Genomic DNA, 24,049 nt, shown 5'->3' with positions numbered 1-24,049 from the left:
TACCAAAAAAAAAAAAAAAAAAAAGGGGTAAATGAAACGAGGGTAAATTGCTGCAATTTGATGAACTTGACCTATGTTTATGGAGGTAGTAGCTCAAAATACCAACAGAGAGGGAAGGAGTCTTCGCATCAAGTATCAATGCTATCCTTTCTGTATACAGGGTAGATAGGGACTGGGCAACTTAGACATTGTCTACCTAAAATGAGGGGTTAATAAAGGCTCAAAGTGACTGGCTTACAAGGTTTCAAGAGGGAGTTTAGTTTGAGTGTGTGGGGTAATATAGAGTCCCCACTGAATAGTTTTCATCTTGTCTAGACAGGTCTGGTAAAAAGAGATAGGGATAAGATTCTTATGATTCAATAGTGAGTAATTGTTACCATGACTAATTGCGACTGTCACAATTTTAAAGGTCGAAGTTTTGTAACAAAATCAGGGGAGTAGTTAATCTTACAGTCCAGAAACAGAGGACCCCAGGACCATCAAGGGAGAAAAGCACAAGCAGAATGCGGGACCTTATCCAGAGAAGCAGTGGCACCAGAGATGGAGGCAAAGATGGGGACATGGAGAGAAGGAGCAACTGAGGACTCTAGGTTCATGGGAAGAGAGGGACTGAGAGCTGGCGGCTAGGAGGTAGGCTTGCAGAAGGTGCCCTTTGGTACTTCTAGTCATTATGTATGCCTGACTTTAAAAAAAAAAAAAAAAAAAAAGAGCTAAAATTAACAGAGAGAAACACTGTTAACTGATGGTACATGGAGGGGATTATAACCATTGTAATGTAACAAGGTGTATGATTAGTTGAATGTAAAACTGATGATCTGCCCTGTAAACTTTCACTCCATTTGCAATAAAAACTGAAAAAAAAAGAACACATTTGATGCATTAGACACCAATAACCAAAAACCTTAAGAGTTGGGGGTTGACATCAACAGCATCACACAGTAAGAAAGCAAAAAAGTCATTAAAGAGGCAGGAAAGAAAGAAGAGACAAAAATGGATGTCCATAGAGTCTCTGAGACTTGCTATTGAGCATAAATAAGCTAAAGTAACTTGAAGAAATGGTGAAGTAAAAAGCTGAGCAGAAAATTTCAAACGGCAGTTTGAGAAGACATGATTAAGTATTATAATGAAATGTGCCAAGACCTGGAGTTAGGAAACCAAAAGGTAAAGACCACTCTCAGCATTCCTCAAGCTGAAAGAACTGAAGAAAACATTTAAGCCTCAGGTTGAAAAATTGAAGGATTCAATGGGAAAAATACTGAAATGATGCAGGAAGCATCAAAAGAAGGTGGAAGGAGTACATAGAGTCACTGTACCAAAAAGAATTGATCAATGTTCAACCATTTCACAAGATAGCATCTGATCAAGAACTGATGATATTGAAGGAAGAAGTTCAAGCTTCACTGGTGGCATATGGAAAAACAAATCTCCAAGAATTGATAGAATACCAATTGAAATCTTTCAGCAAACTGATGCAGCCTCAGAAATGCTCACTGGTCTGTGCCAAGAAATTTCAAGACAGCTACCTGACCAACCAACAGGAAGAGAACCATATTGGTGCCCATCCCAAAAAAAGGTGACCCAACAGAATGTGGAAATTACCAAATAATATGAAAATATCATATGCAATTAATACTTTACTGAAGATAATTTTTAAATGGTTTCAACTGTACATGGACAACAAGTTCAAGCTGCATTCAGAAGATGGTGTGGAACTAGGGATTTCATTGCTGATATCAGCTGGGTCTTGACTGAAAGCAGAGAATATCAGAAAGTTGTTTACCTGTGCTTTACTGACTACACAAAGGCCTTCGATTGTGTGGATCATGACAAGTTATGGACAACGTTGCGAAGTATGAGTTTTCCGGAGCACCTAATTGTGCTCATGAGGACCCTGTAAATAGACCAAGAGGCAGTTGTTAAAACAGAACAAGGGGATACTGAGTAGCTTAAAATCGGAAAAGGTGTGCACCGGAGTTGTATTCTTTGACCATACTTATTCAGTCTGTATGCTGAGCAAGGAATCCGAGAAACTGGATTATATGAAGAATGTGACATCAAGTTTGGAGGAAGACTCATTAACAAATTGCAATACGCAGATGATACAACTTTCCTTGCTGGAAGCAAAGAGGACTTAAAATATTAGTGGTGAAGATCAAAGACCACAGCCTTCAATATGGGTTGCACCTCAATTTAAACAAAAGTCCTCACAAGTGGATCAATAAATAACATCATGATAAATGGAGAAAAGATTGAAGTTGTCAAAAACTCCATTTTGTTTGAATCTACTAATACTCATGGAAGCAGTAGTCAAGAAATCAAAGAACACATTGCATTAGGCAAATGTGCTGCAAAAGACCTCTTTACAGTGTTAAAATGCAAAGAGGACTAAGGTGTACCGGAACCAAGCCATGGTATTTTCAATTGAGTCCTGGTGTAGCACTGTAGAATCAGCACTGTACTGCTAACCATAAGGTTGGTGGTTCAAACCCACTAGCCACTCCTTAAAAATCCTATACAGGGGCTTGACAGGGATGGGCAACTTAGACATTGAATACTCCAAATGGGGGGGGGGGGGAGAGGCGGCTATAAAGGCATGAAGTGACTGGCCTACAAGCTTTCAAGAGGGATCCTAGTTTCCAGAGGGTGCAGGGGAAGGTAGAATCTCCACTGAGTGGTTTCCAACCTGTCTGTATGGGGCTGGTGAAAGGAGATGGGAATAAGAGTCTTGGGGTTCAATAGTGAATAATTGCTATCAGGACAGATTTGAGTGTTGCAAATGTAAAGGTAGACTTTTTTAACGGAAAGAGGGGAGTGGTTGATCTTGCAGTCCAGGAGCGGAGGATCCTGGGACCATCAAGGGAGAAGAGCAGAGTGCGGGACCCTATCCAGAGAAGCAGTGGCACCAGAGATGGAGGCAGAAACAATGACGTGGAGAGATGGAGTGGCTGGGGACTCTCGACTCAGGGAGGGAGAGGGGCTGTGTGCTGACTGAGGGGGGACAGTCTTGTGGGGTATACCCTTTGGTTGTTTGAATTGTTATATATTCCTGAGTGCTTTGTTGCACATCAAAAAAAAAACAACAAAACAAAACAGAGGGAATGGAAGCAAATGCTGTTGAATGATGATGCATGGAGGGGATTGTAATCATTACAATGAAAGGAAATATGATAGGATGAATGTAAAGCTGATGTTCTCCCATGTAAACTATCACTCAATTCATAATAAAAACCTATTTTTAAAAATCCTATACAGGGTCGCTATGAGTCAGAACTGACTGTATGGTACTTACACACACTATATGCATATGGAAGCTGGACAATGACTAAGGAAGACCAGAGAAGAATTGATGCCTCTGAATTGTGGTGTTGGTAAAGAATCTTGAAAATGCCATGGATTGCCAGAAGAATACACAAACCTATATTGGAAGAAGTACAGTCAAAACAGTCCTTGGAAATGAGGTTTGTTAACACTTTGTCTCTTGCTCATGGGCATGTTTTCAGGAGGAATCAGACCCTAGAGAAAGACATAATTGGTAAAGTGGATGGTCATCCAAAAAGAGGAAGACCCTCGATGAGATGGTTTAACACAGTGGCAGCAACAGTAGGATCAAATGTGGCAACAATTGTGAGAATAGCGCAGGATTGAGCAGTGCTTCATTCTATTATGTGTAAGGTAACTGTGAGTCGGAACCAACTTGACAGCACTTAACAACAATAGGGTTCTAGTTTATACATACATGGACTTATTCCAAACAAAATGTGTTTCAACATGTCTCTGTAATCACTGGATGGCTGTAGACATATTCTCTTAGCACTACACTTTTCTTAGTCTTTTTGTTGTTATTAAGTGCTGATAAATTTGCTCCGACTCATAGCGACCCTGTATAAAGTTTTACAAGTAGTGGCTTGAACCACCCACCTTGAGGTCAGCAGTCCAACACTTATCCTACAAAAGGTCTAATCAAACCAACGGCTTTCAAGTGGGAGTTGCTGGGCTAGTTAAATTCAAAGCAGAGAGGTCAACTCAGAAGGTTACGGTGACCATTTGGGGGGATTTCCAAGCAGTAATCTTGGTAGGTTTTCTTGAAGGACACTGGACCATCATGGGAGCTTATAATGAAGAAGTTTTAAGAAAATGGAAAACTGCATTCATGAGGAAAAGACCAAGAGCGTTATGCCAGGAATTACTGTGCATCATGACAATGTACCTGCTCATTCTTTGAAGGTAGCAAGGGCTGTGCTAGGAGACTTTCATTGGGAAACTGTACAGCCCTGATTTTGCCACTTCAGAAACTCTTTTCATTCCCTACACTCACTGTAGGATGAGCACTGGACTGCAAGGTTGGCTTGAATTTCAAGTTCGGCAGTTGAAACCCACCAGACACTTCTTGGAAATCCTATGCAGGGTCTCAATGACTCAGAACTGACTCGACGGCACTTAACAACAACAACAACAGAAGAATTCTGTACCCTTTGATTTACACCATTTCAAAACGGCAGTCTGGGCATACTCAGGGAGTCGAATTGTGTTTTTGTTTTTATGTTCTTTGAATATGTTGTTGAATATGTGTTTTTGAGGAGTGGCTGGTTGGTTTCTGGAGAAGAGTTAGAGAGGTGAAAGCTAGAGGGAAGATATGCTGAGAAAGAAGAGCTTCACATTTTGATTTTCTGTTTAATAAAGGTTCTATGATTTAGTAACAATCCTTTTTTTACTTAACCTTGTGTATACACCCATGATATTATCACCACACTCAAGATAGTAAATATATCCATCATCCCTCCAAATTTCCTGATGCATCTTTGTAATCTCTCCTTTCTGTTTCTCCCCACCCACACCCATCCACTGGTTTGCTCTTTGTGCAGTATAATTCTTGTTAAAATATATAAATACTCTTAAATCATACTGCACAGAGTGTAGACCAATATGGACTCCTGGTGTGACGCTGTAGGATCAGCACTAGATTGCGGATCACAAGGTCAGCAGTTCAAACCCACCAGTTGCTCCTTTAAACCCTATACAGGGTCACTATGAGTCAGACCTACTCAACAGTACTTAACTTCTCTGCTGAAAACAGAGAAAGAAATTCACCAAAAAAAATGTGGAAGAAAATTTTGGAGATTTTTTTTTTTTTTTAACATTTTCTTCTTTTTTGAAAAGCTTCTTCACTAAAGTATACACAATGAATATGAATTACTTTTTAAATAAGTCTTTAAGTCATTAAAATGTCTGCCACAGATAATCCACCAAGTGAACTATCTAAGTTTACTACGCACATAATGAATGTCTGTTGGATGGTGTATTTGATGGTGGTGTGTAGTTGACTTCAAAAACTTTCCAGCTGTTGCAGTGATGGCTGTGATGGGGACAAACGTATGTGTGATGGGTGAGGCGTGTTGACAGTAGGGATGATTCATTGCTCCAATGTCGCTGTGTTCATGGGGATGTCTGTGGTTAATGGGGATGGTTGTAGGGTGATGGCTGAAAGGTTATATAGAGATGGTGGCTAGGATGATGCGATCTAAGAAGTGATGGTTGTAGGAGTTATGACTGTAAGGGTGAGCATGTCAGTGACTCTACTGATGGTGTCCACAAAGGGGATGGCTGAGGGGTGGTGATGGCTGTAGGTGTACTAATGGCAGTGAGATGACTGCAGTGACAATAGCTGTAGGGGTGGTTGCTGTAAGGGTGATGCTAACAATGATACTTGTACGGGTGCTGACTTTAGGAGTGATGGCTAAGGGCATCACAGCAGCTGGGTTAAGTGCTCTAGTACTGATGGGTTTGGGTGTTCATTGGCTGTGGGGATAACTGTAATGACAATAGCTGTAGGGGTGATGGGTGTTGATGGGAGGGCTGATTATTTGAGTGCTCATGGCTGTAGGTGACAGTGAGGTGACTGCAGTGGCTGTAGGAGTTATGCCTGAGGAGCTGATGGCGGTGACGGTGACTGCAGTGATGACGGCTGTAGGGGTGATACCCATGGGGCTGATGATGGTAGTGGTAGCAAAGACAGTGACAACCTTGGTGATGCAAAGTGACCAATGGCCAGAAAGATAGTCCCACTTCCGGTTTCTGGATTCTGGTCAGTGAGATAAAAGACTTGAGTGGAAAACAAAAACAAAAAAACCCAAACCTAATGCCATCAAATCGATTCTGACGCATAGTGACCCTAAAAGATAAAAGACTTGAGGAGGCTTTGACTAAGTTGACCACCTCTGGGGCGTCAGAGCAGAAGGACGGCTGGTGATTGGCATGAGGTGTCAGGGTAGGGACTTTTCTCTGATTGTTCAACCCAAGAGCCGTCTGTATCAGAATCTCTGGAGACTGAAGCTGGGACTTCCTTCCTCCCCAGGGGCCGGCAAGGGCTCCGATTGCTGTAAGAACAGGTCACGTGGCAGAGCTTCCTGTATGCTGCTGCTGGCGGGTGTCCATGGCCCGCACCCCCAAGCTGCAGTCGGAGTGGCAGCCAGAGGTTCAGCCCATGCCATACACCTTGGGCAGTGCTGGCCAGCTTGAACAAGAGCCCGCTGAATCTTGACACCTAGGAGAGCAGGAACGGAGTTTCAGCAGGGCAGAGGACCATGTTGCGTCGCAAACCCTCCAACGCCAGCGAGAAGGAGCCCACACAGAAGAGGAAGGTGAGGAGCATCTGTGAGAACTCGCGTCTCCCTTTCCTGCTCTGCTCTCTCAACCCCATTCCCTTCAGGACTCAGACGTGGGGAGAGCCAAAGACCATAGTTGAGTCTGTAGGTGAGGGCCACTCTCCCTGAGGGCAATGGAAGACGAGCCCAAAGGCTACCAGAGTAAAAGAGGTCCAAAGACACTTAAAATTCTAGAGTAACAGAATTACAGAAGAAAATCTTGAAAGTGTAGAGTTAGAGAAGTGAACCCTACTATAATGGGATAGAGACCTCAAATGCTTCGTTCCCCCTCCCCTTTACCGATCTACCGCCATTTCTGCCAGAGTACAGCTATCTCACTCAAAGGACCCCACCGGGACACCTATCTTGGAATCTGATGTTTTCAGCCCCCCACCCTTTGACTCAGAGGCTGCCTGCCCACTTGGCTCAGTCAGTTCGGTTGCCACTCCCCAGCATCCCACTGGAGAGGGGGCCACCCCAGCCTGCTAGGCTGAGGTGACTTCCAGACTCAGGAAAAAGGCCTCGAAACCTGCAGTGGGATGTGGGGGAGCATAAAGATTCTTCCTAGAGGGGAGGAATTGTTTGCCAAGAGTGAGGACCCAGGAGGGGAAGTTCGGTGAGGCGATTTTTAAGGTCATGGAAATAACAACTGTCGTGGAGGGCTCAGGTGTTCGTCTTCCTAGGACAGAGGCCAGACTTGAAGGCTCTTCCAGGTCTAGGATTCCTAGACTTCATCAATTGATTTGATTCTATGATTCTCCCAGGCAGTCAGCAAGCATGTCCAGCAGGATCCTAGAACCATCCTGAAGCAGGCCTGACCGAGGTCCAAGAGGCCCAGCCTCAGGCCATGGTCTGGGGCCTGCCAGTTTCCCCTGGAGCCCAGCTCTGTACGAGAGTCAGGGGCACACACAACTCCTGGGCGGAGGCTGAGACAGCTGAGAGCCCAAGCCCCTGGCCACTGAGGTGTACGTCCTGTCCTCTCTCAGGGCCTGGGGTGTCTGCCATTTCCGGTAGCACTCTTCACACCCTAGCTGCTTCTCTACAGTTGCAGCTGAGGTGGGTATGGGTGAGATTCATGAATCCTCACACGGGCTCTCTCAGACCTCCTCAGTGCTAGGCCCAGCAGGCCTGCCATTGGCTGCCTCTGGTCTGTGAACCAGCCACTTCCTCTTGCTTTTTGGCTGGTGGGGGTGGGAAGCTCTAGACGCTGCCGAGCCCCAAACCACAGGGGAGCCGAGCTAAAGAAAAGAATCTGAAACAGTCTGAGAGGAAAGAGTCAGACACTAGGACCCCGTGCCACCTCAGGTGCACTCAGAAGCCAGAAGTCCCCTTCTTCCTTCCCAGCATCAGTGTATTCCCCACATGCTGTATTTGGAGGGTAGGCCTCTGGGATGTCCCCAGGCCTCTCCCAGCAGAAACCAGGTTCATGTTTAGTTCTGTAGTCCACGTCCTGTAGGGGAGGATAGCCCAGGCAAACCCAGTCCCTGCCAGAGCCAGATGAGCAAGGTAAACACGGGTTTACTTTGTCCATGCTGACTTTGCATACAGGATACCCTGTCCCAGTCAGGGACTATAAATTTGACGAGGCATTGATTCTGTAGGAAGGTACTGTGGGCTTGGAATAGAGATGCCACCCAGACGTAGAGGTAGAATCGTTGGGGTGGTGAAAAACATGTGAATTTGTTCATTACAGATTAGTAAGTAAGCACAAGGAAGCCCATGCTTACCTTGCTTACTGGGTAATCTGACACTAGCTTCCCCTCCACACACTCTTGAAACCTCATGCCATGGAAATTCCCTTCCAAGGATCCCTGATAGCGCAGTGGGTTACATGGCGGCCTGCTAACTGAAAGGTTAGCAGTTTGAATCCACCAGCCATTCCTCAAGAGAAAGCTGAGGCTTTCTGCTGCTGTAAAGATTATAGCCTCGGTAATCCCATACAGAGCTGCTAAGAGTCAGAACCAATTCGATGACACACAACCACCATCACCACCAAGTGACCTTTCAGCCAGCCAAGCCAGGCACCCATTCTAGATCAAGAAAGACTAGGGTGACCCTGGAGCGAGGGACATGCCCATTGGCTGATTTTTGGAAATGTTTTGCTCCCTTCAACATCTCTCTCTAGCTGACATTTCATAAGGTGAAACAGAGTTTCTTCCCAGGCCCGGAGTCAGTGGGTTAGCCCCATCACCATTTGTACAAATGACCTTGGACAAGTCCCTTCTCCTCAGAGGCTGAGGTGACATGGGGAGGCAAAAAGGCAAGGGAAACCTCTTTCTGTTGCCCTGGTTTCTCTTCCTGTGCCAGCCAAATAGAGAGTGTGCTGGCCAGGGAGCAAGAAAACCGAGCTGGACCTGTGCTTCTACTGCTTTCTAGAAAGCTGTAGAACCTTGGGCAAGTCATCATTTACCTTCTTTGGGTCTCAGTTTCCTTGGTGGTGGTGGTGGTGGTGGTGGTGATGTGCCGTGGAGTCTGTTCTGACTCATAGAGACCCTGTACAGGGTTTCCAAGGCCGTAAATCTTTACAGGAGCAGAAAGCCTCATCTTTCTCCCGCAGAACAGCTGGTAGTTTCCAACTGCTGACCTCAAGGTTCGCACTACGCTAAAGGGCCTTGTTTCCCTCTCCCAATCTGCTCACCTCAGGAGGTTGTATGACTTGCCTCGGACAATAAATGCAAAAGGACTCTGTAGTCTGCGTGCATGGCCACACGAGGAGGTGCACGCTATTGGCCTGAACCAGACTAGAAGCACAGTGCAGAGAGGACCAAACCATGGTCCTAGCCCTAAAGTTGCATTTTCTCCACCTCTTAGCTCATTGACTCTCACAACACCCCGAGGTCAGAGCAGATATTGTTTTTAGCCCTATTTCACATGTGGAACTCAGAGAGGTGAAGTGACTTGCCCAAGATCACCCAGCTAGTAAGGTACAGAGCATGGACTCAGTCAAGACTTATCTGACTTCAGGGTCTTAACTTTTTCTCTCTCTTCACTCTCTTTCCCCCACACTGATCTGGAAAGCTCTAGAAAAGTCTGAGGAGCATAAAAGACTCAACTTGTCAATGGGAGAGCTCTCTAGAATAGACGTAGTGATCGTTCAGATAGTGAGCACAGGTGGGAGCAGATCCACAAAGGACTAGGGAGACCTCAGGGTTGGGAAGACGTGCCCCTTGGTTGCCCTTTGGAGACATTTTGTCTTTCTTAAGGTCTTTCTAGTGCTGTGGGTTACTGTACTGGAATGTAAGGTCGGTTTGAAGAGGAAGGTGGGCGTTTCCAGCTCACCAGCTGCTCCTTGGAAACCCTATACAGGGTCACTATGAGTCAGAACCAACTCAATGGCACTTAACAACAACAACATACCTCCTTTTATCTGATTACCCCCCCCCCCCAAATGTGTGTGTTGGAGTCTAGGAAGGTAAAGGAATTTGTCTTGGGCCTTGTTTTACCCTACCTCACCCCCACTTTCCGCCACAGCTCAGACCTCCCACTGGGGGAAATGGAGAGGAATGTAGGCTCCCATTCCAGTGCCCAACTCTTCCCTTTTTCCCATTCCCACCACACGTCTTCCTCTGTGGTTCCCTTCCTAGGGTACTCCTCCAGCCAGGACACATACCCCACCAGCATGCACTTGGTCCTTTCAGTAGCTCCCCATTCCCACAGGATAAGATCCAAGACCTTTCATGGCCTGGTCCCTGCTCTACCTCCTATCACTACCAAGGCGGTAATTCCACCATTCCTTCACATGAAGAGCGACTCAACTCTCACTCTTTTCAGACCGTTCCCCACTCCACCTGGAGAAACCCTGGTTCCCTTTCATGGCCCAGCTCAAATGCACTTCCTCCATGAAGTCTTCCTGAGTCCTTCCTCCTCCAAGCTCTCACTTGCTCTCCCTGTAGCTCTGTTTAAACACTACCTACAAGCGGCCCTACACTCAACCCACTTCCATGCTGGCGGGCTACTCCCTGAACTCTTGAGGCTTACAGAAATACAGACCTGGGTTTGGGCTACTGCTCTTTCTGCTGATAATGTCTCTAAGACTCAGTCTTCTTAGCTGTGAAGTAGGAATGGAACAAGGGGCTGTGGTGAGGCTGGGTGAGCAGGTTACAGCCTGATGTGCTAAGCAGGGAATTTTCTGAACTTGGGGTGATGACGGGGCCCTGCTTTCTCTGAAGGCTCTAGGGGAAAATAGACCTTTTCTCTTCCAGCTTCTGGTGGTCTCAGGTGTTCCTTGGCTTGTGGGAGTGTAACTCCAGTCCATGCCTCTGTCTTCACATGAGGGGTGTCTCTCTGCCTCTTAAGGAACACCAGTTATATTGAATTAGGACCCATCCCACTCCGATCTGACTTCATGTTAACTAATTGTATCTGCAAAAACCCTAATTCCAAATAAGATGATATTCACAACGACTGGTGAAATATGTTACATAAAATATGCCATCTTAACCACTTTTAAGTGTACAGTTTGGTGGCATTAATTCTATTCACCATATTGGGCAACCATCACCACTACTGAACTTATCTTTTGGGGGAACTGAACCTAATTAGAACACCCCCAAGTTTCTGGACTCCTCCCCCCAACACACACACACACACAGGCCAGTGCCTGGCACACTGAGGGTGGCTGTGTAGAACTGTTCCCCTGAAGGAGCGGAGAGGACAATCTGGGAGACACATGGAAGAGCAAACATTGCTACGCAGGCAGGGAAAGAGAGTGCCTACCGGACAGTGCTCTGAGGCTTGAGGGGGTGTGGGAGGCCATCTGCAGGGACAATGCCTTTTAAACTGGATTCAATCTTTTTTTAGATTTAATGTTTTTATTATGGTAAATATATATATAGAGGGACATAGAGATATCCACACACACAACGTGGCTTCAAGATTCATGGAAAAATGGAATTAAAAGATAATGAAAAAAAAAAAGGATAATGGGATTTTCTCACAAGTTTTTGAAGCCCCCTTTTATATTTGCCATAATAAAAACATATCAAAAAATTAATTCATTAATTTTAAAACCATATAGAAGCCCCTTTGTTGTTGTTGTTAAGTGCCGTCGAGTCGGGTCCGACCCAGAGCGACCCTGTACAGGGTTTCCGAGGGTGTAAATCCTTACGGGAGTAGAAAGCCTCATCTTTCTCCCGCGGAGCGGCTGGTAGTTTCGAACTGCTGACCTTAAGGTTCGCAGCCCGATTCGTAACCACTACGCTACCAGAGCTCCTTAGAAGCCCCTTTATGGCATCATTAAATTCTTGAGTACTAACCAAAAGGTTAGCCATTCAAACCCACCCAGAGGTGCCTCCGAAGGCAGTCCTGGCAACCTGCTTCCAAAACCTTTTAGAAAATCATATGGAAGAGTTCTACTCTGCACATAGGAGGCGGCCATGAGTCAGAATTTACTGGACAGCAACTATCAAGAACAAATACATGTATATGTATATATATATATATCCCAAACCAAACCCACTGCCTCAAGTGAATTCTGACTTATAGTAACCCTATACAGGGTTTCTGAAACTGTAAATCTTTATGGGAGCAGAAAACCTCATCTTTCTCCCACAGAACAGCCAGTGGGTTTGAGGTACTGATCTTGTAGTTAACAGCCCAGTGCTTCTCCTACAGTGCCAACAGGGTTATCTTTCTATACAGATGTTGTTGTTGTTGTTGTTAAGTGCCGTCAAGTCGGTTCCGACCCATAGCCACTCTGTATAGGGTTTCCAAGGCTGTAAATCTTTATGGGAGCAGAAAGCCTCATCTTTCTCCCGCGGAGCAGCTAGTAGTTTGAAACTACTGACCTTGTGGTTCACAGCCCGATTCGTAACCACTATGCTACCAGAGCTCCTTAGATATATTAAAAAACAAAAAAATGAACCTATGCTATTGAATCAATTCCCACTCATAGCAACGCTTTATAGGGTTCCCAAGACTGTAAGTCTTTACGGCAGCAGATAGCCTCATCTTTCTTCCACAGAACAGCTGGTGGGTTTGAACTGCTGACCTTGAGGCCTACAGCTCAGAGCTTATGCTACAGTGCCACCAGGACTCCTTATATCGATATCTATATCTTTATATGTTGTTGTTAAGTGCCATCCAGTCAGTTCCGACCCATAGCAACCCTCTAGAGGGTTTCCAAGAAGTGACTGGTGACCTTGAACCACCAGCCTTGAAGTTCAAACTGACTTTGCAGTCTAGAGCATTAACCCACAGCACCACACCAGGACTCCATATATCTTTATATATTACTCTATATATGTGTATATGTGTATATATATATATATTTGTCATTTCATTTACCATTTCCACATGTCTTACATGTAGAATTCAGTGGCTATTGTTCTTAAGTACCATCAAGTAGGTTCCAACTCATAGCGACAGTGTATAAGGTGGATTTGAACCACCGTCCTTTCAGTAAGCAGTCAGTGCCACACCAGGAGTCCACATGGTTTACTTATAGAATTCAGTAGCTAAAGCAAGCTTTTTATTGAAGTATAACACCTCCAGACTGCTGGTGTGACACTGTCGAATCAGCACTGGACTGCAAACCACAAGGCTGGCAGATCAAACCCACCAGCTGTCCCTTGAAAACACTGTACAGGGTCGCTATGAGTCGGAATCTACTTGATGGCACTTAACAACAACAACAACAACACCTCCAGAGAAATGCACAAATTGTAAGTGATGAATTTCTATCAAGTGAACAATCCCCAGATAAGAAACAGAACCTTCCAAAGTAAGTGTACAGTCCCTCACGTCAAGAGTAACCACTATCCTGACTTCTAACAGCATATGTTAGTTTTGCCACTGTTTAAACTTCATAGGCATGAAACCATATGGTCTCTGCTCTTTTGGATCTGGCCCGTTTTGTTCAACATCCAATTTATGATACTCCGCCATATTGTGGGGGATAGTTTACTAATCTCTTTGTTGTGTACTGGGGTTTTTTGTATGAGTGTAATACGTTCTACCATTGTTGGACTTCTGGGTTGTTTTCAGTGAAACTGAAGTTTGAAGGAGGGGAGAAACTGGTTGACAGGGAAAAGGACAGAATGTTCACTGGAGGGAAAATGCCAGGAACTATTCTAAGAATTCTGTGTGTACTCACGAGTTTCGTCGTCACAGAATACCTATGAGACCATGCTACTGCTTTTGTTTTATTGTTTTGATGAGGAAACAGAAGTCTAAGGAAACTAAGTAACTTTACTCAGGTTCATATAGCTAGTAAATGGCAGAAGCAAGATTTGAACCCTTGCGACCAGAAGCCAAGTGAAGAAACCAAGTCTCAGAGGGGTTAGGTAATACACCTAAGTTTTTACATCCCAGAGTTGAACTCAGCAATATTTTACATCAGAAATGTAGCTCCATTTGAGAGGTCTACATTCTCCCTTTAGAACATGGAAGGCGGCCAACACTATTTGTACATGACCTCCCAAGAAGCCCTCATCCCAAAGAGAAGCCCAGTACAAACAAAAAAAGGATTTTAACCCATCCTTGGTTGGAGTCATTTCAGGATCATTGAAGGTTTCCAGTTGGTAAATCTGTGTCTCAGGAAGAGCAAGAAGATCCCACTAAGAGCCAGCATGCCCTGGCATTACACTTTCTGATAAACTACAGTAGAGGCTTACTCACGGGAGGGGCCCAAAGGTTTCAGACACAAATAAACTACCTCTAAGATTGGAGGTAGGCCCATCAAAGGCCCACCCTGGTTGTGCACATCCTGAGTTACTCAAAGAACCTGTGCAACCATTTCTATCTCCCATGGACTGAGAAGCAGTCAGCTGGGTCCAAGCCCCAGTAGGATCTCTATGGCCTCTTTGGATAGTCTCCTCCCACTTTGTGGGAAAGCTGATATTGAGGTACCCTAAAACAGGATCCTGTGGAGTCCTGGTGTGGCGCTGTAGGTTAATGCACCAGACTGCAAAGCCGTTTAAACTGCAAGGTCAGTGGTTCAATCTCACCAGCTACTCCTCGGAAACCCTATACAGGGCCCCTATAGGTTGGAACCAACTAGAGGGCATTTAGGCACTTAACAACAAAAACAACAATGAAACAGGATCCTGGGAGCCAAAGACCACTCCTCCTGGCCCCTAGACTGCAGATTAACGACAGGAAGAGGCCCAGGGAAAGAGCTGCAATTAGAGGGCAGCGGGGCAGTGAGTTTACTCTTCCCCAACAAAGCCTGCTTTCCGCTCCATGCCTGCTTTCCAGCCTCACCCAGCCCTGGGTTTTTAGGGGTGATTCCCAGCCTCCTGGTCTGCAGAGCAGGCTGAGAGGTGGTGGAAGGAAAGCCACAGTGGGTCCCAGCCGTCTACAAATAGTAACCCAGTCTACCCTCCTTGGACCCAGGCCAGGCCAGTGCCCACCCTCTCTCTGTTCCTTCTTTTCCATGCAAAAAGAGGAGGAAGTTATCCCAGCAGCTTCATTCTAGCTATATAAGGGAAGGGAATAAGCAGAAGAGATGTAGAAAGAAAGAGGGGAAAAGAGGAAAGACTCAGGAGGAGGAGCAAATCAAGGGAGGGGGATGGAGGGCATGGGAACTGAAGGGGTCATTCCCCAGTCAGACATTCCCTTTTCTACTTCAACTCCTAGCCCCCTTTCCCAGCTCCCCACTGTAGCCAGCCAGAGGCTTTTAGACTGAGGACAAAGCACCCAGCCATGAGGCCATCATGGTGGTAGTGTCTGCTTGGCCTAATGGAGAACCTAAGTTTCTGGTCAGCTACCTTTCTGGGTCCTCTAGGAATGTGTGACCCTTGAGCCCTGATTGCTGTCTTGGTTTTGGGTCAACACCTGTCTAAATTATGAAACTGCTGTACCACAATCCCCAGGAGTTGGGGCCAATTGTTTGTGTGTTGGGAGTAGAATGGCAGGTGATATCGCTCCTGCCTTGGGGGCTTGTCACTAGGCCTTCCCTTCCCTCCCCTCCGCCTTAATAGGAAAGAGGATGTGAAACTTTCAGCTTTGTGTGGGTTTAGGGCTTCAGTTCCTCAAGCCCTTATCTCCGGTGTCTGTAGTCTATCCCACTCTATCTGTCTGGCCATCTGTGAACCCGGGTTCCTGTGTGTATCTTCTGGACTTGACTGTTTATCTAAGAGATAGACTCAGTCTCAACTTCTTGTGTCTAAAGCCTGCCTTCCTTACCTACCTTGCCCTGGTTTCTGGCTGCTATCTTGGCATGTACATGCATATACAGTTCAGAAAGCTCATCAACACAGCAATCTATCATGCCCAAAAGTCTGAACACAGGAAAACACCAAGAGTGGCCACTCATCACATTAGTGGCTAAGGTTAAAAGCTGACATAAAGAGAAAATGGTGGTTTTCTTTTACTAAATTAGCCCCAAGTATGCGTAGTGGTTACGAATCGGGCTGCGAACCTTAAGGTCAGCGGTTCGAAACTACCAGCCGCTCCGCGGGAGAAAGATGAGGCTTTCTACTCCCGTAAAGATTTACACCCTCGGAAACCCTGTACAGGGTCGCTATGGGTCGGACCCGACTCGATGGCACTCAACAACAACAACAACAATTTGTGTCCCAAGGAGTGTAGTGGATTACGAGCTGGGCTGCTAACAGCAAGGTTAGCAGTTCAAATCTACCAGTACCTTCACAGGAGAAAGATGAGGATTTCTGCTCCCATAAATCTACCTCAGAAACCCTATTGTTGTTGTTGTTATGTGCCGTGGAGTCAGTTCCAACTCATAGCGACCCTGTACAGGGTTTCCAAGGCTGTAAATCTTTACTGGAGCAAAAGCCTCATCTTTCTCCCGCAGAACAGCTGGTAGTTTCTAACTGCTGACCTTGCAGTTTGCAGCCCCATTCCTAACCACTACGCTACCAGAGCTCCTTCAGAAACCCTATAGAAGGTCATTATGAGTCAGAACCAAGTCAGTGGCACACAACTAACAATTTGTGTCCCAGGAAGCCTGGTGGAACCGTGAGTTAAGTGTTGTGCTGCTAACCGGAAAGGTTGGCACTTGGAATCTAAGAGCAGCTCTGAGGGAGAAAGATAAGGCCTCAGAATCCCGAGGGAGCACTTCTAGCCTTCCTACCAGGTTGGTCTGAGTTGGAATGGACATGACTTAGTTTTAGTTTGTGTCTCAAGTCTTTGGACCCCTTCTATGAGTAAGCCTCTTCTGTAGTTTACCAGAAAGTGTAATGCCAGGGCTTGCTGGCTCTTAGTAAGTATTACCTTGCTCTTAAGACACAGGCTGACCATATGGAAGCCTCTCGGTGTTTAGTTCTGTCAACATGATTGGAAGCCACGCTCAGAGCATGCCAGAACCACAGAGTGTGGGCGGGATTCGCTTTAAGATACGTAAAGGTAGGAGTCAAATGGTTAATACTAACCAAAAGGTAGGTGTTTTGAGTCCACTCAGAAGCCTCTTGAAAGAACGTCCTGGAAATCTACTTCCCCAAAAATCAGACACTGAAAACCCTCTGGAACATGGTTCTATTCTGACGCACATAGGGTCACTATGATTCCTTAGCAACTGATGATTGGTATGTCAAGTTATGTCTTGTATGCGCTGATCTATGTCTTTAGTAGTAGAAATATATTCACTCTGACTCATTTAGCCTTTCAAGGGTTCCTAACACTAAAATGGTAGAAATTGAGTCTTGGCCTGGGCATGAGCTTGGTTTATGGTCAAGGGTAGGATCCCATTCAAGACTGAAGAACAGCATGAAACCGTCAATATTAGGCTATCTTGGTACTTCACCTCAGTATCTCTGTGCCCTGAGGGCACGCAGGGTATGGGGGTGAGGGGTAGAATCAGAGCAGCCATTTCAATGTAACTGATTTCATCACTTCTGTTCTTCCAGCTCTCACTTCAGAGATCCAGCAGTTTCAAGGATTTTGCTAAATCCAAACCCAGCTCCCCTGTGGTGAGCGAGAAGGAGTTTAATCTGGATGATAATGTGAGTTTTGAAGCCTCCTTGGGGGACCGGGCTGCAGGCCCTGTATAAGGAAGTGTGTGGGAGAGAGATGAGGGGGAAGAAGAGATTTTAGGATTGTTAGGGCAAGATCTCCCAGAACACAGAAGCCCACCTCTCCCACCCACTAAGATTCTGAGCCCTGAGAACTAACTTGCCTTCTTTTGCATTCTAAAATAAAGAGATCCCTGGCAGAGGGTGGAGACTGAGGACAGCGCTTGTTGTTGTTGTTGTTTTGTGCTGTCAAGCTGATTTCAACTCATGGCTATCCAATGTGTCAGAATAGAACTGTTCAGTACAGTTTTCTGGGCTATAATCAATCACTTAACAACAACAATCAATTATTAAGTCTTTCTCCCATGGATCCACTAGGTGGGTTTCTAACCACCAACCTTTAGGTTAGCAACTAAATGCTTAACCATTTCAGACAAGGCTAGCATTAAGGCAGGGGTGGTGGGGAACGTCTGGTCCTTGGCCCATAGAAGGCCCTCGAACTCATTTGGTCTGACCCTGTCAAGGCAACCGCGGTTCCAACCATCACATTGTTGTTGTTAAGTGGCTGACGTTGATGAGTAGGTTCCAACAATTGTGACCCTGTATAGTGTTTCCAAGGAACAGCTGGTGAGATTGAAACACAACTTTGTAGTTCAAACTGACCATGCAGCCAGTGCTTATCCTACAGGGCCACACCTGGACTTATTGTTGTTGTTGTTAAGTGCCGTCGAGTCAGTGCCAACCCATAGCGACCCTGTATAGGGTTTCCAAGGAGCAGCTGGTGAGCTTGAACTGCCGGCCTTGCAGTTCAAACAGCTTTGCAGTTTGGCGCATTAACCCACAGTGCCACACCAGGACTTCTGACAAAATGTAGCAGGCTAATTTTTAAGTTGATAATTTTGTATGGCCCATGAATGATGTTATAAATTTTGGCAGAAAAAAGTTCTGCATTAAGGGGGTGGGAGGAAGCTCTCATTCCCATCCCCTCTAGTCTCTGCTTTGAACAGAAAGCATCCTTCTATCTCCAAGTTCTGGGCCCAGACAGGACCATCAGGGTTGCTGAACCTCCTTGTTTGTTTCCACAGATTCCAGAAGATGACTCAGGTGCTCCTGCTCCAGAGGATGCTGGGAAGAGTAGCAAAAAGCTGGGGAAAAAGTGGAGGGCAGTGATTTCTCGAACGATGAATAGGAAGATGGGCAAGATGATGGTGAAGGCCCTTTCGGAAGAGATGGTGAGGCCCTGGGGTGGGGGTGAGGGGATACAGGCATCATTCTGGCAGAATGTGAGCATGGTCACCCTGACAGCCCTATGCAAGAAGAGAAGTCAACATGGTGTGGGGGGTCAGGGCACAGTCCAGAGGCAGCAGGACTCTGGCTGGGAACGGTAGGGTTTGAGGAAGGATGAAAGTCTGGGAAACAAAGTTTCTTGGGAAGGTTGGCATGAAGGGGGAGATTGCTGAAATGTTTTGCTTGGCACTAGTTCCTGGCATTACTTAACAACATTTAACAACAACAGCTCCTGGGATTGAGAAGACCTGCCTTGAAGAGAATCCCTGTGTGAGAAAGAAGGCACACCGGCCTTCCATACCAGGAAGAAGGGTGGCACCGACATAGCTGTAGGACAGGCGTATCCCAAATAGCTTAAAATCACACAGTGACTCGGGTGTACTTGTGGTTCTTTCAGAAGTCATTAAAACCATGGTGTGCCCGTGCCAGTTTGTCTAGTATTGGCTCATACCAGCTCACAAGAACTGTTGGCCAGATTTCTAGGAATTCTAAGAGCCCCTTGTTAAACACAACCATTATTAAAAGTTAAATTACATATACCTAGAATTAAACTAATTATCCTACGAAGTAAGAACTCAAAAGTCACCACTCCCTAATTCTTGCAAAGGAGCTCTGGTCGCATAGTGGTTATGAATCGGGCTGCTAATCTCACAGTCAGCAGTTCAAAACTACCAGTGGTTCCGCAGGAGAAAGATGAGGCTTTCTGCTCTGGTAAAGATTGACAGCCTCAGAAACGCTGTACAGGGTCGCTATGAATCGGAACCGACTCCACGGCACATAACAACAACAAATGTTCTTGAGACTATTTGCCAACAGGGAATTGGCAAACAGGACAAATCAGGGCTTTGTAGAGAGCCAACACACCCCTAACTACGCTGGGGTTCCTGAGTTACCACTTACTGCTGACTAGTCTTGGGGATTTACTCCGCCCCTGTCAACTCAGGACAATCACAGTACTTACACAGTGTCACTGTGAACCTGAAATGAAGTGACACTTGTGCACATCGTTAGGAGCACAGCCAAATGGATGGAGTTCCTCTTCAGCCCCATTGTCTGCTTGAGGAAACAAGGGCTCAGAGAGTGGCATACAGCATTGAGCCAGGCCCCAGCTTTTGTACTTGGGGCTACCCCATGTGCCCTCAGCCAAGGCTGCTCAGGACATCCAGCCTCCCCCTCCCCCACAGGGAGACCCCCTGGAGGAGAGCTCAGCTTCCCCAACATCTCCAGACTGCAGCCTGGACAGCCCCGGGCCAGAGAAGATGGCTATGGCCTTTTCCGAGCAGGAGGAGCGAGATTCCCCGGCATTAAGCCGCCAGACATCCACAAGTGAGTACAGTTGGTCAGCGGGTTAGGACCATACACGTAGGATGTCCGGGAAAGAGGTAAGAAAAAAAATGAGCTTTTAATCTTTGCCCACTGGAAACTTTCTTAGTTCTCCTAATGTAAAATTTTCACACTAACCCCACGGGGCTGATACTAATAGTATCCCTTCTGTATTGATGTGGAAACTGAGGCTCAGGGAGGTTAAGTGGCTTGCCCTGGTGATCCAGCTAGTGAGTGGCAGAGCCGGGATTTGAAGTCAGGTCTGCCCTAGACTGTCCCTAAGCCCTGGAGGCGCCCCAGGGCAGAGTAAAAGAGCCTCACTGCCCATCCCTACTCATTCTCTTGCCCCTTGGGAGCTCGAGCTCCCTCACCCTTTGGCATCTCAGCTGTGAAAGCGCAGTCTCTTGGACCTCAGACCTTGGTTGGCAGAGCTCAAGGTGCCACTTGGCATGTTCTGAAAGTCTCCAGGGCTGAACACGAGGTTCTGGCAGCCCTGTTGGAGGAGCTCTGGGCCCTATTGTCCTATAGGGAGGGGCATTGCGTTTCTCACCCCCCAGGGCCTTGGCCTGTGATCATATTCCAAGCTCTCTGCTCTTACTCTGGCTCCACAGACCCCTTCTTGCCCCACTGAAAACCACTTAAAATACCCCTTACCCGGCCTCCGTTTCCTCTCCTGATCATTGGAATGTTGACTTAGCTGGTCTCTGGAGGCCCTCCCAATTTGTCCATACTTTGGTCTATGAGCTGTGTGTCCCATTGTGAGCTACTTCCATGTCTGAGGCCCTAGAGGTGAGGAGGATGGATCAGAAGTCCTTCTGCAAGCCGAGACGTCCTCAACTTTCTTCCCCAGCATATGTCCTTGGGATTTCTAGCCAGATCCCTTGGAAGGACCGTGCTGGGCACTAAATCAAAGATGACCCTTCTTCCCACCCCTTCTCCTATAGGCAGTGAGCTCTGCAGCCCAGGTTTGGGCTCTAACAGCTTTGGGGAGGACTCACCTGCACCCCAGTATACAGGGCCCTTCTGTGGCCAGGCACGTGTCCATACTGACTTCACCCCTAGCCCCTACGACCACGACTCACTGAAACTGCAGGTAAGATTGGCCTCTAGGCCTCTCCTGAGCCTGGTGGGCTGGACCCAGAAAGGAGACTGGACGGAACAGGGGAGGACAGTGTCAACAAGGCCAGGGGACCTCCATGCTCTCACTCCCTGCTCTCTTCTCCCCGCACAGAAAGGAGACGTGATTCAGATTATTGAAAAGCCACCCGTGGGCACATGGCTAGGCCTGCTTAATGGCAGGCTGGGCTCTTTCAAGTTCATCTATGTGGATGTGCTACCTGAGGAGACCATGGGACCTGCCCGCCCGAGCCGCCGGCAGAGCAAGGGCAAGAGGCCCAAGCCTAAGACCCTGCATGAGTTGCTGGACCGCATTGGCCTGGAGGTGGGAGCTCATGATGGCCGCCCTGGGGCCCTAAAAGCTAGTATCTAGGAGAGGCCCATTTGTCAGCTTGCAGGAGGTGTCAGCTTGCAGGGCCTCCCTGCTCCCTGCAGGGTGGGTTGTAAGTGGCTTCACCAATGACCTGTCCTCTGCCCACAGGAGCACACGCCCACCCTGCTGCTCAATGGTTACCAGACACTGGAGGACTTCAAAGAGCTGCGAGAAACACACCTAAACGAGTTGAACATCATGGACCCCCAGCACCGAGCCAAGCTGCTCACGGCGGCCGAACTGCTGCTGGACTATGACAGTGAGTGGACCTGCCGCTGTCCCCCACCCTCAGATGACTCTCAGCCAAGGGCTCCCTTTAAAATCAAGCCTCAGGGAAGGTTTGCAGGGAGCAGAAGTTTGAGGAATTATTAAGCCCCCCCCCCTTTAATCAAGGAGACATGTAAGGCCAGAGAAGGTAACGCATATACTCAAGGCCACAAAGCTAAGGAATAACAGCCAGAATTTGAGCCCAGGTTTCCTGGCTCCTAACTTACTGCTGATGTGGCACTGTAGGATAAGCACTAGACTGCTAGCCACAAGGTTGGCAGTTCAAACCCACCAGCTGCTCCTTGGAAACCCTATACAGGGTCAATATGAGTCAGAACCAACTCGATGGCACTTAACAATAACAAAGTTAGTGCTGATGCTATTTGGGTTCCTGGACATGGAGGTGGCCTGAAGGCACCCTAAGCACCTTCAAAGCAGATATGGTGAGAAGGACATGGGTGGTGGTGGGTACACAGAAGGACAGAGGCTTCCCAATATTCCTACCCCCACGCAAGGGTTGTCTGGGACTTCTGGCCCCTCCCCAAGCTGAGGAGCAAGCCTTCCCATATTCTCTCTGTCTGTCCTCACCCTTGGCAGCGGGCAGCGAGGAGGCAGAAGAGGGCGCTGAGAGCAGCCATGAGCCAGAGCCGAAGGTAGACATCCCTCGAGACTCAGGCTGCTTCGAGGGCTCAGAAAGTGGCCGTGATGAAACAGAGCTGGCGGTCACTGAGGAGCAGCTGCACGGCCTTTCCTTGGCCGAGGAATCTTGAGGTGGAGGTGATAATGCAGGCCAAGGCTGGGCCCGAGCACGGGCCATGCGTGAGGTTGAGCCTGGCCTCCTGTGGTGACTGACCCCAAGCCTGGCCTCCTGTGGTGACTGACCCCAAGCCTAGCCTTGCTTCCCCGGGGCCCAAGAGCGGCAGAAGCCTGACCCAAGGCTCCATAGGCTCTGTTGAATGGATGAGATGCCTCCTGAGGGCATATCGCACGCCTGGAGCCTTCATTCGGCCAGATACTGATCACACAGCCCTGCCTGGCCACTGCCCACTCTCCAGCCACAGTCACAGTAAGGGGGGCATTCAGGGCCCACCCCCATGCCCCTCCCTATCAAAGCCCCCAAACCCTCCTCACCCAGTGGCACTCCTCCTGAAAAGGGGCCCAGTGTTTCAGGTCAGTCTCAAAAGCCAAGGGAAGCTGGCCACTGAAAAGGACCTGAGTTTATCATGGGTAAATCCAGATGCCTGAGACTGTCCTAGAGGTTTGACCACTAAATCACTATTTGCACTGAGCCAAGTGCCTCTGGGCTTTGGATAGAGTTGGAGCGGAGTGTCTCTGAGGGCCTTGCCAGCCGTGACATTCGGTGACATTAAAGGGCTGTTACCTGCAGCCAGCACACCACTGGGGTTTCTCGGGGAACTGAAGGCTCACAAATGAAACGGCTCCTTCCACTCGTCCAGTTGGTACCTCCCCCCAACTGAGGCCAGGCTGCCACTCCCCCAACTTGAAACCATGCTCAGACCTCAGACAGTGCCCACCCTCTCCTTCTATTCTTGGTTCCATCAAGCAAGACTTCCCTCCAGGCTAATGGCAGAGACTCAGACCTTTCTTTCCAGGACAGAACTGCCCCTCTGGGCCTAGACTTGGCCTTACAAGCAAAGACAGTACTAATCTTGGCATTGGGAGGTCTCCTACCCCAATTTACTTCACAGAAGGTTTGGCTATACCCTGGGCACTAAAAGGGGAGGGAGATTACCCATGGGTGGGGGCACCCTCTTGGTCCCACTACCGAGTATTCCTCTTAAATTCCCAAAGTATCCCTTCCATGGTATCCAGCTGGCCTGCAGGCAAACAGTGCTCACTATAGCTAGGACTGCCTTAGTGGACACACTTTTTGACCTACTACCAGAGAGCTCTGGTAGCGTAGTGGTTACAAATCGGGCTGCAAACCTTAAGGTCAGCAGTTCGAAACTACCAGCCACTCTGTGGGGGAAAGATGAGGCTTTCTGCTCCCGTAAAGATTTACAGCCTCGGAAACCCTGTACAGGGTTGCTATGAGTCGGAACCAACTTGAGGGCACTTAACAACAACAACAACAACCAGAGCTTTGATAAAAGTTAGTTTTGAGAAAGGAG

At 47.4% G+C, this 24,049-nt stretch overlaps 1 protein-coding gene across 1 annotated transcript; it reads left to right on the top strand.

Annotated features, from left to right (window-relative positions):
• Positions 1–6,406: 6,406 nt before the first annotated feature.
• Positions 6,407–22,687, top strand: SASH3 (SAM and SH3 domain containing 3). The gene is made up of 8 exons (XM_006862868.1): positions 6,407–6,638; positions 17,447–17,542; positions 18,637–18,783; positions 20,023–20,164; positions 21,106–21,254; positions 21,393–21,602; positions 21,759–21,909; positions 22,515–22,687. Exons 1-8 carry the CDS (start codon positions 6,582–6,584, stop codon positions 22,685–22,687), a joined length of 1,125 nt encoding a protein of 374 aa, XP_006862930.1. The 5' UTR covers positions 6,407–6,581.
• The last annotated feature ends 1,362 nt before the right edge of the window (positions 22,688–24,049 follow it).

The sequence above is a fragment of the Chrysochloris asiatica genome, unplaced genomic scaffold, assembly GCF_000296735.1.
Source record: "Chrysochloris asiatica unplaced genomic scaffold, ChrAsi1.0 scaffold00051, whole genome shotgun sequence".
NCBI lineage: Eukaryota > Metazoa > Chordata > Mammalia > Afrosoricida > Chrysochloridae > Chrysochloris > Chrysochloris asiatica.
Note: the sequence above shows the minus strand (reverse complement) of the source record. Positions and strands in the feature narration are given on the sequence as shown.

Bases quoted from the DNA above. Each gene is read 5' to 3' on its own strand.
- SASH3 (XM_006862868.1), top strand. From the start codon at position 6,582: ATGTTGCGTCGCAAACCCTCCAACGCCAGCGAGAAGGAGCCCACACAG. The intron at 18,784-20,022 runs GTGAGGCCCTGG...CCTCCCCCACAG, and splicing joins AGGCCCTTTCGGAAGAGATG to GGAGACCCCCTGGAGGAGAG. The intron at 21,603-21,758 runs GTGGGAGCTCAT...CTCTGCCCACAG, and splicing joins TGGACCGCATTGGCCTGGAG to GAGCACACGCCCACCCTGCT.